Raw genomic sequence first — 17,939 nt, 5'->3', positions numbered from 1 at the left:
TAAATGAACAAACTTTGTCAGGCTTTGACGTAATCAGTGGAAATGACATGTCTTTTATTGTACAAAAATCAATCTCTGCTCATGCTCAGAGTCTGAAATTCACTTTTATCATATTTACATCTTCTTTAAGAAAGTTCCATGTATTACAGACAAATTTAGCCAGTTTTAATAAGAAGGTACATTTTCTGAGGTACTAATGCAACCCAGATGCAGTGGTTCCACAATAACCTTTCCATTTCCTTGAATATTATTCCATCATTTTTTTCTTTTGACAGCACGAACATGACTGCCACACATTGAAGTAATTAGTTCACTCCCAACCTAAATCTCTCTCTTAATGAAATGCAACCCTGGCCTGACTGATGCTTGAAGGGTAAAATGGTCAAATTTGAACTGGAATAACAATTATGTAATTTTTGTGCTCTCCTGACCCTCCGATGTTGTACACCACAAATGTCCCTTAATGAAGCACTTGTTTCCTCTGTACCCTTTGTAACATCAGAGGAACTCTGACAAGGGAACCATTTTCTTGATGACCACTGCTCCTTTATGCCTCTTGGACATCAAGAAATGTATGTGGAACTATCAGTCATCTTCAAGGTTTTCAATCCTTCTGGACTGCAAAAGAGTTTTAGCATGTCAATCTCAAGAGGGTGAAGGTGTCCGCTGATAATCATGGAGTGAAGTGGTCCTCCCAGGTCACAGGAGGCCAACTCCCGTAGTGTCCCAGAATGGATGGCCTGGTCCTCGGATCCAACCCGGGCCAGGCCGACACACACTGTGTCTTCGGTCATTGCTGCATTACAACAAAGAACATAAACGGTGAAATGCAATAAGGACTTCTTTTTTGATCACAAAGCTTTCATTCACAAGTAATCCAATTTTCCATCAATGTTTGCAGGCTGTTGTATCAGAGTTGGCTAGATGTCCAGATAGTTTTACCACAAAGATCATTTTGGTTCTCAAGCAATTCAGAAGGGTTTACGAGGGTTCTTACCTAGCTCCTCACCCCGTTCCTGTCGGTTTTGCAGTATCTCCAGAAGTTGCTCAGCTGCCTGAGCGACAGTCATGTACCTGGGGGGCTCATAAATTTTCCGGCCCCTGGAAAGAGACGGGACGAATAAAACTCTGGACTATTTAAAGTGAGGGGAAGAACTGCTGATGCACTTTGTCTATTCTTTTAACTTCGTCGTCTTTGAATTATCCTGTAATGGACTCGCAAATAATGAGCACATTTACATGCGCGATCTGAAACCTATTTATGATTCTTTATCGTGGTAATGTCATAAATGGTTTAAGTAAAAACTGCTCAGTATGCATAGATGTTTGTCCGTTACTCCGATTTCATGTTGCAGGTAATCACTTCTACTTGCTTTCTTACCAGCTTGTCCAATGCGTGTTGTGTGCATGACTGTTTTCAAATCATAAAATGATTTGAAATCAATCATGACAATGTGTTTTTCTTGCGTTAATGGATTTCTAGAATGAGCTGATTTTTGGTAGTTTTCAGCGTATTGGTGAGCATTTAAACACACTAAGTCTTGCATGTTATTAGATCCTTAAGCATCAGGTAGTCTCATAACACGTTGAGTAAGTGGGTGGACTGTTTACTTTCCGTTAATGCTTCCACTGATGTTATCCATAATGCAATTTACATCTGAACTTTGAAGTACTATAATTTGCATTGTTTGAGATGCATTGCACTCTTAAGGTGCATTAGCCATTAACTGACCATCAGGCTGTCTTTGATTAAATTAGCCAACTAAAGGAAGTTGGAAAAACTGTATGCTTTGAATTTCTTCTTGGGGCCATTTCCCCCTCCATGCAGTGAAGGGCACCAACCTCACTGGACAAGCATTTGACTGTGACCAAAATCATCCAGCATATGGTTATTCCATTTCCGAGTAATGGTACAACAGTGCCAATAAGTCTGGAAGACATTAGCACTTTCCAGCCTTGAACAAGGGGAGCACGCACCAGTCCTAAATGCTCCTTTCCTTATAGCATACATAGAGGAACACTAAAACTCATTTGGGGTTATGTGAACTGGACATAAAATTACACAATTGTGCAACCATGGGGAGGAGAAGATTACAAGACAAAACAGACAGAGCAAGGAGTTAACAACAACTTCTACTATGATGAGAAATATTTCAATTGAACCCCAGCGAAGCTGAGAAAACAGTTTTAGAAAAGATTGAAGGTTCAAGTTTTAAAGTGGAGCACAAAGATTTTTCTGAAAGCTCTGGATGAGAACATTATACAGTAGACGTTTTGGAAGCGGCCCAGGGAAGCTTCATGATAACAGATCATACGTCCAAGTCAAACAAGCTGCCCTGGTTTTTATTGTTATTTTTTTCCAACTCAACCAGTTTGGCATCCAGCAACTTGCATGTATGAATTTTAAGTGAATGTCTGCAATAAACCACAAATCAATCCAAAGCACCTCCCTAGATATAGGTATAAATCAGTGGAACCCAAACCCCACCCCTACAAAAGCATAAGAGAGTGAGAAGGTCTTACCTCATTAAATTCTCCATGGACTGCTCTTTGACTTTGATATCTGTGAAACAAAGGAGTAATAAGTGTTGTATGATAAAATAAGTTTGGATTTTTATAAACTAGGCCTAGATGTAACTGTCACATCATAAATAGTATGTCGGCCCTTTATCTGGGGTTGTTCACCCCACACCCCACTTTTGGAGCAAAAGTACATGTTCAGAGTGTACCTAAGAGGGGCCCCACTTTGAGAACAAAGCTAAATCAAATCTACAAATCACGAGCAGTCATGTTCTGACACTGTTTCTACACTGGAAGCGACCAATGTCGTGTTGTTTTGCATCGAGCTCGAAGCTGTCTACACTGGAAGTGTTTAAGTGGAATGTCACCTTGGAATGTTCACAAACAATGGACCAATCAGCAAAGAGCTTGAGGTGAAACTTCAGCAACAGTAAAATTTACATTCACATTTATGCACTTGGCAGCCACTTTTTATCCAAAGCAAATTACAGAGCCCTTATTACAGGGACAATCCCCCCCGGAGCAACCTGCATTTAAGTGCCTTCCTCAAGGACACAATGGTGGTGGCTGTGGGGCTCAAACCGACAACATTCTGCTTACCAGTTCAGTGCTTTTACCCACTACGCCACCACCACTCCAAAATTAGATAATTGTTTTGCCAATTTTCCACCATTGGGCCAAACGGTTCAGAGAACGGTAATGGTTCCAGTGGCATTTCCACTTGAGCATGGTTCAGTACAGTATGATTACAAATAGTTCCTGGCCTGGATGTATTGGTACAGTTAGCTAACCACCCTCAACCGTACTAGTGGAATGCCTTCAGTATGTGGCGACTCATGACTGGTCAATGAGCATGGATCCGTCCAGAACAGTTTGAGTGATGGTTCCAATAGCTATTCCAAGAGAGAAAGGTTTAGTACAGTATGACTACAAACCATTCCCGGCCTGCATTTCTGAGAAGGATATAGCTGCAAGCATTGCTCCAAAAAGAGGCGGAAGCTCCAAACCGCCATTAAAGATATAAGGAGCCCCTTACCCAACACTTTCCCTAAACTTAACTGTGAGTGGAAATGGCACCCCCTGTGGGAGTTGGTGCAACCAACTTTTGGAGTAACCACGCCCCTTTTGAGAGTAACCACGCCCCTTTTTGAGTAACCCTACCCTCTATTGGAGATTCTGCCCCCATTTGGAGGTCTCTGGACTGCAGCTATACATACTTGGGATTTCTTGGCACAGATCGCTTAACATACTCAAGACGGTATGAAAAATGATTTTTGCAAGAGCTATTTTAGAATAGTGATACTATATTCAGCAAATTGTTATAACTGTAAATATGGCTAAAAACAAAAAATTTACAATTTAACGTTATGAGCATGCTTGGCATAATTGTCAGAAGTTATATAAATATAACACATAAATTCATAAATTTGATTGTGATTGCTATTTGCTTATAAAATTGTATTCAGTTGGACGATGAATATAAAATTGCTTGAGTAACTGTGCAGCACTTTAAAAATAGAAACATGGTATTCATCAACTGAGGCGTGTTTTAATGCACTGCAAAGGCGCTTCTAGTGTAGACTTTTCTGTTGATTATAATGGGAGCAATCTGATTTTTCATCCTTTGTAGGCATGTTTGAGGCTACATTTTAATTGTGGAAATCTGATTTTATTTTGGATTTAATTAAAAAAATATCAGCAAATAGCCAATGTCTTGTTAGCAAAGGTATGATGAATGGATGCAGTGTATAGTCACTGTGGTGTTGTCTATTATATGAGAGAATGTCTGTGTGTGCTTTTGTTGTGTCTGCGGGTTATTGTGTTAGATAAACGCTCTTGCAGCCAAGGATGAATGGGGAGGTGTCCAATCCCAGCCTCTCTCTGTTTGCTTTAGAATAATGTGGTTAATATCACTGATCCCCGTCTTGCTTACTTAGCTCCACATTTTTGCTCTTCGACTGAATTTGTCCTCAGCTGGCATGCACCTGGGGACTCCAGCCCCTCCCGCTCAGGGCACACCAGCCAATGAGAGCTGACCCCCAACGAGGCATCTACATTTTTACCAACATTCATTAGCAAAGATGGCTTCTACTGGGAAATCCCACTGGTACTTTGGAAGGTGGGGGTTTATGTTGGTCCTAAATCTCCATGGCACACAGATAAACGAAATTAAAATTATTTGCGACCATCTGCCTTGGGGGGGATATTGAGCAAAAATACCTCCCACCAGGGAGACACACTTGCTCTTTTGCCTCCCTAGTGCATTTGCAATGGGCCCAAGTTTAATGTGCACCCGAGGGGAAATCAGGGGGGTCGTCGAGTCCCTTGAGTGAAGTCTGGTTTTTCGGACACATTCCCTGCTGTAGCAACCGTTACAGACACAACAAACTTGGATCTAACGAACAGACCGGAGAGCCAGGTCACATGAAGGTGTAAACAAAACTCTTACCCAACAGGCACAGCGTGTGCAGGCCCATATCCCTGTTCTTCTTGATCTTATCATAGAAGCTCTCAGGCCTCCACGTGTCTGTCCAGAAGACAATGGATATGGTCTCCCCGAAGTTGTACAACTAAGGAGAGGAATCACATTCAACTTTAATTTATTCACCCTACATCCATAAAAACATTCAAGGGGTCTCTAACAGTAGCTAGTCATTTTTGCGTGGGTCAGTGTGTTGAAAGTAGGAAACCATTATCAGTAGTCCAGTTTTGTTTAGTGTTGTGATCGCTACAGCAGATTGGTCACTCTGAGTGCCACCGACAAGGTGCTTCCTGTTATTCAGAAAGCATGACATCATTCTAAACATTGGCGTTCGGCACAGCTGACACAACAAATTAGTGTCATTGCAGTGCGAGAACTCATTACCAGTTATTTTCTGTCCCATAGACACCTTGAAGCCTTTATTGGTGTTGCATGACCCAACGGAATGAGTCAGGGTGGTTGATCAGTCAGTTAGTAAGGTCAACTAGTGAGTTTATGCAGATTTTTTTTTTTTTTAGCAACAGTGCTTTAAAGGGGATGAATTTAAAATGCATCTTACTGTGTTTCAGTCTGCAATGTTTTTCAGTTATTGGCCTACACCCATCAACCACAGCATTAAAACCACCTGCCTAGTATTGTGTAGGTCCTCCTCATGCTGCCAAAACAGCGGCAATGCTATTCTTCTCACCACAAGTGTACAGAGCAGTTATCCGAGTTACCATAGACTTTGTCAGTTCAAACCAGTCTGGCCATCCTCTGTTGACCCCTTTCATCAACAAGGCATTACCGTCCACAGAACTGCTGCTCACTGGATGTTTTTTGTACCATTCTGAGTAAATTCTAGAGACGGTTGTGAGTGAAAATCCCAGGATATCAGCAGTTACCGAAAACTCAAACCAGCCCATCTGGCACCAACAATCATCCATGTGATTATCTAATCAACCAATCGTGTGGCAGCAGTGCATAAAATAATTCAGATACGGGTCAAGGAGCTTCAGTTAATGTTCACCTCAACCATCAGAATGGGGAAAAAATGTGATCTCAACATCATTCAAACTATCATCTAATTTTTTAATTTTATAACTTTGAAACAAAATTTAGTGAACGCAATGTACAGTGACTGTTGTTCCAGACCTGTATGGATCCATAGAAGACAAAATGAGATATTTGCCTCAGTCACTATTCACTTTCATTGCATCATTTTTCCAAATAATGAAAGTCAATGGTGACTAAAACTGTCAATCTGCCCAAACTGTCCTGTTGTGTGCCACAAAAGATAGAAAGTTGTATGAGTGAATATAATAGATGAGGGTGACTAAATGATGATAGAACTTACATTTTTTTTATCTCTTGTCTCTGAAAACCAAATCAGATGTGTTGTGGGCTACAGATGGTGGCAAAGAAAAACACGCGCTCGGGGCGGGGAAAGTCTCGTCTGTATTATTATTTACTGGTAACATTTTTGTGGCAGCCCAGTTTGTTGATTGCTTCCAATTAGCGTGTCTCAATCTGAACCCAAATAGTAACATTAATGACCATCCTGCAAAGTGTGTGTTAACCTACCAAATCAGTCTACAGCTGAGAGTGGCAGCTGTGGTAGATGTGCCAAAGTTTTCTATTTGCTCTGATTTAGGATCTGCTTTCCCCATCTAAATAATACCCATTAGAAAGGGCATCGCTGGTCTGAGATCTGTTAAAGACGCCCCCGAGGGCCTGGGGCAGCATGGTGTGCATGGCGGGCAGCTGGGGCCTCTGGGTACACAAAGCTGCCCTGACAGGTCAATACAGGGGGCTGTTATTGATTGCCACAAGGCTTCGTTGATAGATTCCATTGGGACATCTTTGGCACAAAGGCAATAATGCTGTTTGATCATTTTCACCAGAGACTAGATATGAATGCCTAGCGATAGCAGGCAAAGGAGAAGTATGTTCTCTTTAAAGCTCAGAGAAGATCTGAAAAGGTTATTGTTCATGGTGACAATCGCCCTGTTCAAAAATCTAGTAAGCTGCCTACAGAAGCAGCATTTTAAGTGCACTCACAACTTGAAACTACTCCAAAAATTTATGTATCTTAATTGTTACACTAGAGCTTGGAACAGAGCTATTAGGGAGTTGTTTCTTAGCCTAAGCTTACCTGTAATCCACAGCAGCCTACTGCATTCATGATGGAGGCGTTGTGTATAACGCGATACTGTATTCCGGCATTCACCGCTCGAAGGACCAAATCACTATGAGTTGTGGCTCTGGAGAGAAGCAAAAAGGCAAGTTTATGCACACATAGCGGTCCATCGTCCAAACCAAGCTCCAACCACAGATCACTGAAATGACCTACAGGCTAAAAAACATGTAAATAAGCAGTAAAATGTCTTAGAAGACCACTTATCGAAAATGCTACATCATAATTCTTACTGTGTTGCACTGTTGACAACGTGGAAGTGGTCCAAATTGCACCAAAAAGGTTTATCTGTGCGATCTTGTAGTAAATCATTAAACATTTTTAAACCCGCACATTCTTATGTGAGGGAAAATGAGTTGTCGGAGACCCTTCCCCCTCCCACTATGTGGGTTTCATTAGTTTGGATGGAAAAAACGCTGGAGCTGAATCCTATGCAAAGCTTAACCATGACTACAACTGAAGTGACCCAGACGGGAAAGCATGGCGTAATCAGCTCATTTCTTTGGGAGCATTTGCAAAGTACCAGACGTCCCACTTATATCCCACTTCTCGTAAGACCGATATCTTGTAACCCCGGAACATCGCCAATCAACCACACTGTGGTGTTTCTCAGTGGTTCCTCGGCCACAAATAGTCAGAGTAATTGGAAACTTTCCATTATTTCCCGTCTATTAGACTGTAGAAATGGTTTCTGATAAAAGTTTGTTTTTGATTCATTACACTTGTGGTTGACATTGTGGTATACATGCTTTTAAGTGGACTTCACTCAACTTGAGGGCATTATCAAAATCAGAAAAGAGTGTATTGGCCAATAACTCTGAACTTGTGAGGAACTTTATATAGGAGTGAGTTGTTCTCTGCATACAAATACTCCACAGGGGTGACTCTCAAAAAGTATCTTATGGATAATTTTTCATACCAAAGTGAAAAGCAAAAAATAGGCAATAATACTATGCATAAACAAAATGAATCCTATAAAAAATGATTATTTTTTTTTTGGTTGAAAACATTATTTTCAATAAAAAATATTATTATTATTTTCATGAACATTAACCATATATTCCCCTCAATTCTCCTTACCCTAATGCATCCGGACATTGTGTTTTTCTTTTAAATGTATTTGTAATTGATATTATTCTTAATGGTGATTCTCATTAGATTGTATTTACTATAATTACAGTGTTTTTGTATTTAACAACAGTAAAAGTAATGACAGTGATACATTTATTTAAAGGGACAGTTCACCCAAAAATGAAAATTCTCTCATCATTTTTCACCCTCATGCCATCCCAGATGTGTATGACTTTCTTCCTTATGCAGAACACAAATTATGATTTTTAGAAGAATATTTCAGCTCTGTTGGTCCTCACAATGAAAGTGAATGGGTGCCAAAATGTAAAAGCTCTAAAATCCACATAAAGACATCATAATGTGTTGATACATGATATGATAAGTGTGGGTGAGAAACAGATCAATATTTAAGTCTTTTTTTCTTTCAATGGATTCTCCTCCCTGCACAGTAAGTGGTGATATGCACGAAGAATGTTAATCGTCAAAAACTGAAGAAGGAGAAATAAAAGTGCAGGGAAAAGGACTTAAATATTGATCTGTTTCTCAACTCAATCATATCGCTTCAGAAGATATGAATTTAACCACTGGTGTCGTCTGGAGCATGCCCTTATGTGGATTTTGGAGCTTTAAAAATTTGGCACCCACTTACTTGCATTGTATGGACCAACAGAGCTGAAATATTCTTCTAAAAATCTTTGTGTTCTGCAGAAGAAAAAATAATACATATCTGGAATGGCTGGCATGAGGGTGAGTAAATGATAAGAGAATTTACATTTCTGGGTGAACTATCCCTTTAAATAGTACAAATAATTTATTATTATGGCACATAACCAAACAGCACAATTATGCACAGAAACCTCATAAATTAAAGACTCTATTGTGACTACATTATAGTTAAAGGGATAGTTCAGCCAAAATTAAAAAATGTATTAAATAAGACTCAGAGAAACTGGAGATTGGTTTATGAAGTCTCACTTACCCAAAAGGATCACCCACCACCAGAAATGCCACATCACTGACATCTGCTCCTTTTAGAATTTCATCTGCCTGTTGTTCCACCATGTCTCTGTCTGCCAGCATAAGCTCACGCCCATAATATTCCTCCTAACACCAAGAACACAATGACACCATGAGCATGAGTGCAATATATCTCAGATGATAATGTGATTAGAGTCAGTATAGACTGAAATATAACTCAGTTTTGTACTGACTGTTGTCATACATGCACTATATGTGCTCTCGACCATACAGGAAGTGGATGTGGTATTTTGCGGGGCATTTTGATCTTTAGGGTGGGAAAAACAAGGTAAATGTATGGGGGGCAAAGCCCCAGCCATGCTCCCATATAATATGTGATCAATATTTAAATCCTTTTTTAAAAGGGACTTACATTTTTTAGCAGTTTCTCACCTAACACCGATCATCACACTTCTGAAGACATGGCTTAAACCACTGGAGTCTTATTGATTACTGTAATGCTGCCTTTGTGCTTTTTGGAGCTTCAACGTTCTGGTCACCATTCACTTGAATTGTATGGACTAACAGAGCAGAAATAATCTTCTAAAACTCTTCATTTATGTTCAGCAGAATAAAGAAATTAAGAATAAAATCATCTAGGATGGCATGAGGGTGAGTAAATGATGAGAGAATTTTCATATTGGGGTGAACTGTTATTTTAATACAGATTTTAGATTTGGATTTTCTTTGCATTTGAAGTCTTATCACAAAACACTCCAATATTTCAACATGCATTTTTATGATCCTCATCAAAACTGTAACTGTCATGCTTTAGATACTATCTGTTTGATAATCCACATACCAACGCTTCTTTCCCGACGGTCATTATGGACGTGTAAGCCTCCAAATAAACCCGATTGCACTGTCGGATGATCTCTAAACCCTTGACAGTGATGTCTTTAGCATCACCGAGACCAAGACCGATAAAATACAACATCTTTAAATCAGCGAAGAGACCAGACCGCAGTTACACCTCGCTATAAAAAAGCTAATCACACTATTACTGGCATTTATAAGCCTTTTAAATAAATGTAAAAGAAATGTCTGTCAATACAGTTGTTTATGTTGTTTCATCTAAAACAGAAGTAGTTCCTAAAATATCTTGGTCAGGCTGCAAAATAAATTAAATGCATCACTGTTAGCTGTCAGTTGCACCTCACATGGTACCATATGGAGCAACTGACAATCGGCTGCCGTAAAGTGTAGGGTAATTTACGACAGTGTCGCGGTTTTTAACTGAGTGGTAAACTTAACAATTGTAGCTGACTGGGGTGAACAAGGAGTACATTCAGAAGCACAATCATTTGTTGATTACGAAGCTCTGGGCAGTTCATGTTTGCTTATGAACCCATTTCAACTTACAAATAATAAATAAATAAAAATATTATTATTAAATATTAAGTGTGTGTGTGTGTGTTATACATAATTAAACCTTTTCTTTCTTAAAATTAATTAAAACCTTTTGTCATCTAAATAGTGCTCATATTTTGGGTCTCAACAACGTTTCATTATTATTATTATTATGTTTATACTTTGATGTGATATTTATTTATATATTAATAAACTTTAAAATGAAATACTTAGTGCTGCATGTCTTAAGGGAGCAGATATCTGCATGCAATTTCTGTTTGTGTTTCTCTGCTGCATTTGTTATTTTAGCACATTCAATTAATACATTCATGTCTTGCCTATTGTTGCCACATACCTCAAATGTTTTCAAATTCTTGCTTCCTCCATTTTTAAGGATTAAGCCTCATTAACCCAAAAACAATAAGTTCAGACATTGTGCAAGTTCAGTCATATTGCGTAATTACATGAAAAGTGTGGGTCACTGGTGAGACACAGTGTTATAGTAACTGCTTCCTTGATTACTTACCTTTGCTGTTTATTAGCGCTGTAAAGCCATCAATTTCAACCTCAAGTTGCAGAGGAACAATATGAGGATATATGTGCAGTCTTTCCCAAATACCATATAACTTTTTATGACTTTCTATTTTTTTTATTTATATAATGTGAAGCATTGCACATGACATGTTCGGATGTCATGGATTCCATTATGCTTTTCAGGATAATTTATTGACCCTATCATAATACTTTGGATAGCTTGGAATGGGGAAATACTAGCATAAACCTTAATAATGCTCAGTATAATGACCAACACAAACAACACAGCTACAATACAGAGTTTATTTTATAAAGCATTAAATATAGTGATACTTAAATTAATTAAGACCTAAAACAAAAAAGTTCACCTCAGAATTAACTTTCTGGCGTAATTGACTTGCCTTCATATTATATTAAACCTATATTACTTTTAATTTTTTTTCCAGACAACACACACTATTGTATGGTTAAAATGCAATGAAAGTGAATGGTGACTGAGACTAACATATTATATAACATATTTTAACATTCTTGATAATTAGTGCCTGTATTTGGGAAAAGACCACCCATGGAATGGGTGAAAGAAAAAGTGATGGCAAAGAGAAGACAACTGTAAAACCACAGAGTTCAACTGTGACTCATAATGTGAGTCAGGGTAAATCCATGGTACTTAATAATCATGGTTTAGCAGACCTTGAGCTTGACCTATTTTATTTGCAGGTTAATATGCTGTGAATTAGGGTGATGACCTTTTGTTAGACGCAGCTGATACCTGTAATGAATGAACACAGACTGCAGTCAAAGGTCCTTAATTTAAATATAAGGCTTACCAGCCCTTAAGGCTTGTAGACCATCTGGTCTCCACCCCAATGAACTTACATTGAAATGTCAAACAAACAGATTTCTGATTTTTCACCAAGCTTTTACGACTGGCTGATAAACACATAATCATAATTATTTATGTCTATCTGGTTAAATTGATTTACTCTCTTCTTCTATTTAAGTAGAGTGGAGTATGAAAGAGTAAATTAGAGTTGAAAAGTTTTATACAAAAGGCAGGGAGGAGTAGAGTAGAATCGAGTATTATAAAGTAGAATGGAATAGAGTAGAGTAAGAAAGGTTAGAGAAAATAAGATTGGAAAAGATTGGTGTACAGTAGAATAGAGTAGTGTAGAATATAATAGAGTAGAGTGGGCAGCATATAGTAAAGTAATGTAGGTTAAAGTAGAGTAGAGCAGTGTAGAGTAGAGAAGATTAGAGAAATGGAATGTAGAGTGTAGTAGAGTAGAATAGTGTTATGGGCTATAGAGTAAAGTGAAGTATAACTGAGTAAGGGAATGTAGAGTAGAGTTGAATAGAGTTATAGAGGATAAAGTAGAGTGATGGAGCATAGAGTAAAGGATTGTAGAGAAGAGTGCAATATAGAATTGGAATATAGATTAGAATAGAGACATGGAGTGAACAGTAGAATATAATAGATAAATTAATCTAGAGTAAAGTAGAGTGGCATAGAGAAATGGAAAGGAGAGTAAAATGCAATAATGGAGTATAGAGTAGAATACAATATAAAATGTAATGTAGAGAAGACTAGAATAGAAAAGAGTAATAGAGTATAAAGTGGAGTAGAATAAAGAAATAGAGTGTAGAGTACAACAGTGAAATGGAGATTAGAGTAAAATAGAAAAGATTAATGGAGTGTAGAGTAGAATAGAAACATTGAGCATAGGGTAGAGCAGAATATAATAGATAATTGGAGTACAGAGTAGAGTAGAGTAACTGAGTGGAAAGTAGAGTGGAAATAGAGTGTAGAGCAGAGTAACGGAGAGGAAAGTAGAGTAGAATAGAGAAATGTAATGTAGTGTCGAGTAGAACAGAAAATGGGAGTGCAGAGTAGAATAGAGTAATGTAGTGCAAAGTAGAGTAAAACAGAAATGGAGAATAGAGTGTAGTAGAGTAATTGAGTGTAAAGTAGGGTGGGAATAGAGTGTAGAATAGAGTAGAGTAATGGAGTAAAGAGTAGAGTAGAATATAAAAATGGAATGTAGAAATGAGTAGGACAGACAATTGGAGTATAGAGTAGAGTAGAAATAGAGTAATGGAATGCAAAGTAGAGTAAAACAGAGAAATGGAGTAAAGAGTAGAATAATGGAGTGTAAAGTAGAGTAAAACAGAGAAATGGAGTATAGAGTAGAGTAATGGAGTGTAAAGTAGAGTAAAACAAAGAAATGGAGTATAGAGTAATGGAGTGTAAAGTAGAGTAAAACAGAGAAATGGAGTATAGAGTAGAGTAATGGAGTGTAAAGTAGAGTAAAACAAAGAAATGGAGTATAGAGTAATGGAGTGTAAAGTAGAGTAAAACAGAGAAATGGAGTATAGAGTAGAGTAATGGAGTGTAAAGTAGAGTAAAACAGAGAAATGGAGTATAGATTAATGGAGTGTAAATTAGAGTAAAACAGAGAAATGGAGTATAGAGTAGAGTAATGGAGTGTAAAGTAGAGTAAAACAAAGAAATGGAGTATAGAGTAATGGAGTGTAAAGTAGAGTAAAACAGAGAAATGGAGTATAGAGTAGAGTAATGGAGTGTAAAGTAGAGTAAAATAAAGAAATGGAGTATAGAGTAATGGAGTGTAAAGTAGAGTAAAACAGAGAAATGGAGTATAGAGTAGAGTAATGGAGTGTAAAGTAGAGTAAAACAAAGAAATGGAGTATAGAGTAATGGAGTGTAAAGTAGAGTAAAACAGACAAATGGAGTATAGAGTAGAGTAATGGAGTGTAAAGTAGAGTAAAACAAAGAAATGGAGTATAGAGTAATGGAGTGTAAAGTAGAGTAAAACAGAGAAATGGAGTATAGATTAATGGAGTGTAAAGTAGAGTAAAACAGAGAAATGGAGTATAGAGTAGAGTAATGGAGTGTAAAGTAGAGTAAAACAGAGAAATGGAGTATAGAGTAGAGTAATGGAGTGTAAAGTAGAGTAAAACAGAGAAATGGAGTATAGAGTAGAGTAATGGAGTGTAAAGTAGAGTAAAGCAGAGAAATGGAGTATAGAGTAATGGAGTGTAAAGTAGAGTAAAACAGAGAAATGGAGTATAGAGTAGAGTAATGGAGTGTAAAGTAGAGTAAAACAGAGAAATGGAGTATAGAGTAGAGTAATGGAGTGTAAAGTAGAGTAAAACAGAGAAATGGAGTATAGAGTAGAGTAATGGAGTGTAGAGTAAAACAGAGAAATGGAGTATAGAGTAGAGTAATGGAGTGTAGAGTAAAACAGAGAAATGGAGTATAGAGTAGAGTAATGGAGTGTAAAGTAGAGTAAAACAGAGAAATGGAGTATAGAGTAGAGTAATGGAGTGTAAAGTAGAGTAAATCAAAGAAATGGAGTATAGAGTAATGGAGTATAGAGTAGAGTAATGGAGTGTAAAGTAGAGTAAAACAGAGAAATGGAGTATAGAGTAGAGTAATGGAGTGTAAAGTAGAGTAAAACAGAGAAATGGAGTATAGAGTAGAGTAATGGAGTGTAAAGTAGAGTAAAACAGAGAAATGGAGTATAGAGTAGAGTAATGGAGTGTAAAGTAGAGTAAATCAAAGAAATGGAGTATAGAGTAATGGAGTATAGAGTAGAGTAATGGAGTGTAAAGTAGAGTAAAACAGAGAAATGGAGTATAGAGTAGAGTAATGGAGTGTAAAGTAGAGTAAAACAGAGAAATGGAGTATAGAGTAGAGTAATGGAGTGTAAAGTAGTGTAAAACAGAGAAATGGAGTATAGAGTAGAGTAATGGAGTGTAAAGTAGAGTAAAACAGAGAAATGGAGTATAGAGTAGAGTAATGGAGTGTAAAGTAGAGTAAAACAGAGAAATGGAGTATAGAGTAGAGTAATGGAGTGTAAGGTAGAGTAAAACAGAGAAATGGAGTATAGAGTAGAGTAATGGAGTGAAAGTAGAGTAAAACAGAGAAATGGAGTATAGAGTAGAGTAATGGAGTGTAAGGTAGAGTAAAACAGAGAAATGGAGTATAGAGTAGAGTAATGGAGTGTAAAGTAGAGTAAAACAGAGAAATGGAGTATAGAGTAGAGTAATGGAGTGTAAAGTAGAGTAAAACAGAGAAATGGAGTATAGAGTAGAGTAATGGAGTGTAAAGTAGAGTAAAACAAAGAAATGGAGTATAGAGTAATGGAGTATAGAGTAGAGTAATGGAGTGTAAAGTAGAGTAAAACAGAGAAATGGAGTATAGAGTAGAGTAATGGAGTGTAAAGTAGAGTAAAACAGAGAAATGGAGTATAGAGTAGAGTAATGGAGTGTAAAGTAGAGTAAAACAGAGAAATGGAGTATAGAGTAGAGTAATGGAGTGTAAAGTAGAGTAAAACAGAGAAATGGAGTATAGAGTAGAGTAATGGAGTGTAAGGTAGAGTAAAACAGAGAAATGGAGTATAGAGTAGAGTAATGGAGTGTAAAGTAGAGTAAAACAGAGAAATGGAGTATAGAGTAGAGTAATGGAGTGTAAAGTAGAGTAAAACAGAGAAATGGAGTATAGAGTAGAGTAATGGAGTGTAAAGTAGAGTAAAACAGAGAAATGGAGTATAGAGTAGAGTAATGGAGTGTAAAGTAGAGTAAAACAGAGAAATGGAGTATAGAGTAGAGTAATGGAGTGTAAAGTAGAGTAAAACAGAGAAATGGAGTATAGAGTAGAGTAATGGAATGTAGAGTAGAGTAGAACAGAAAATAAGAGAGTAAAGTAGAGTAGAATAGAGAAATTGATTATAGATTAGACTAGAGTGAATAGAGTAAAAGGAGTGTAGAGTTGAGAAGAATAGAGAAATGGAATGTAGAATAGAGGAAAGTAGAGTGAAATAGCTAAATGGTATTCTAATTTACTATACACTCAATTTCTCTACTTTACTCAGTACTCAATAACTCTATTGTACTCTACCCTACTCTACTCTACACTCCATTCTCTGTTCTACTGTACCTTACAATCCATTGCTCTAATGTGCTCTACCTTCCTCTACACACCACTCCATTACTCTGTTCTAATCTACATTTCATTTCTATATTCTATTCTTTGCTTTACTCTACACTCAATTTTGCAGTGTCGATTAGAGTGGCGTAACGGAGTGTAAAGAAGAATAGAATATAGAAATGGAATGTAGAATAGAATAGAGTAATGGTGTATGAAGTAGAGTAGAATAGAGAAATACTGTAGAGTGTAGAGTAGAATATAGAAATTAAATGTAGATTAGAATAAAGTAATGGTGTATGAAGTAGAGTAGAATAGAGTAGAATACAGTACTTTATTGCCAAGTGTACAAGTACACTGCAGTTCTATTGCACATTGATCTCTCGTTACTTTAACAAAACAGCAGACAACACAAAAGTAGGCCACGCATTGAGGTGTAGTTGTTTACAGTACCTCAGCTTAAACTGACGTGTTAAGTGCATCTCAGCTCGAGGTGTGTGTGGATTGAATGACTTGTCCCTGGCCTTCTCCAGTTGCGCTTCCTCATCATTTATAAAGAGTAGAATGGACTTCGTCAGCCCGATTGTGCCATACAGAATGGACTTAGTGGAGCCTGGCAAAGAGAGCTTTTTTTTCACACTGTGGGCTCTGGATCCGGTACAGTCCATTCCACTGCCAGGGCTGCTCGTTGCCTCTCAGCTGGTTGCTGGGGCAACCAGACCAGGCCAGCATCTGAAAACAAGTTGGTTCTTAATGAGAATTTACTTTGCGCAAATGGTGGGAAAATTGGGGGTGAAAGAGAGGAAGAGACGAAAGGAAAAAAAAGAAGGAAGGAATGAAGTGCCTGGACCTTGCATACTTGCCATGGAGCTTGCGCACTTGCCAGGCATGCTAGAGGAATATCCCCACTTTAATAGGGGGTGTTTTTCTTTTTTCCATGCTGGAAAAAAAATAAATAAATACAGCTTAAACCAGCCAAAGCTGACAAGTGCCCAAAACCACTCTAGAACCAGCAAATAGTCCAGTCCGACCAGGCTGGTAGACCAGCAAACCAGTTAAGGATTTTCTCCAGAAAACACTCATTGTATTCTTAAACTGAGACAAAAAAACATATAACAAAACAAAGGGGAAAAAAACATTTTGAAAAATTAGATACATTTTCACAAAAATTCCAAGTTAGTTTCCAATGTTATGTAATGGTTCTGTGTATGACGGGCATTCAGCTCTCTGCTGGATGGAAAATGATGCCAGCTTCCTGGGATCCCCCTTTGTGCCCCTACTCTCTTTTCCCTGGTTTTGTTTGAGTCCAGTCAGCCAGTAGCAAATTGTCCCAGCAGCAAGAGCCAATCTGGTTGGACTGTGTTATGAGAAGATCTTACAGCAAAACACACTGTTTCTCACTGCCAGCGACTGGTCTAACTACCTTTACACCAGCTCTGAGGACCTGGCACAAGAAGAGGAGAAGAGGAGAGGTTGAGATAGATGTGAAGGGGCAGGATTTTTATTTATTTATATATATTTTTTGGACCACATTTGACCCCAAAATCGAAAGAAGAATAGAAGAAATCTTATTTTGCATAACTAAGAAACCTCTTTTTAAGACTTTTTTTTTTACCACTAGCCTATTAAAATAAAATTCTATAATACCTTTTTTAAATCAGCATAAATTGAAGATATATATACGTGTATATACATATTTTACCTTTTGAATAATATCAATTGTAATATTTATTTCCTTTTTTAAATAATCATGTAAATATATAATGCAATAATAATTTTTAATTAAATTTGAATTTATTACATTAAATAAATTATGATAATGAGAATGAATCTTCATTGGT

General features: G+C 37.5%; 1 protein-coding gene across 2 annotated transcripts; it reads right to left on the bottom strand.

Moving 5' to 3' along the window:
• Positions 1 to 18: 18 nt before the first annotated feature.
• On the bottom strand, positions 19 to 10,423 carry LOC127639947 (diphthine methyl ester synthase-like). 2 transcript variants are annotated; one of them, XM_052122296.1, is made up of 7 exons: positions 10,069 to 10,423; positions 9,229 to 9,353; positions 7,137 to 7,245; positions 4,970 to 5,090; positions 2,524 to 2,563; positions 998 to 1,101; positions 19 to 796 (listed from the first exon to the last, which is right to left on the bottom strand). In XM_052122296.1, exons 1-7 carry the CDS (start codon positions 10,201 to 10,203, stop codon positions 564 to 566), a joined length of 867 nt encoding a protein of 288 aa, XP_051978256.1. In that variant the 5' UTR covers positions 10,204 to 10,423; the 3' UTR covers positions 19 to 563. The 2 variants fall into 2 exon arrangements, with proteins under 2 accessions (XP_051978256.1, XP_051978257.1); XM_052122297.1 differs by lacking the exon at positions 10,069 to 10,423 and adding an exon at positions 9,660 to 9,788.
• Positions 10,424 to 17,939: the final 7,516 nt, after the last annotated feature.

The sequence above is a fragment of the Xyrauchen texanus genome, chromosome 48 (assembly GCF_025860055.1).
Source record: "Xyrauchen texanus isolate HMW12.3.18 chromosome 48, RBS_HiC_50CHRs, whole genome shotgun sequence".
Classification (NCBI taxonomy): Eukaryota; Metazoa; Chordata; class Actinopteri; order Cypriniformes; family Catostomidae; genus Xyrauchen; species Xyrauchen texanus.
This window is presented reverse-complemented; position numbering and strand designations above follow the sequence as displayed.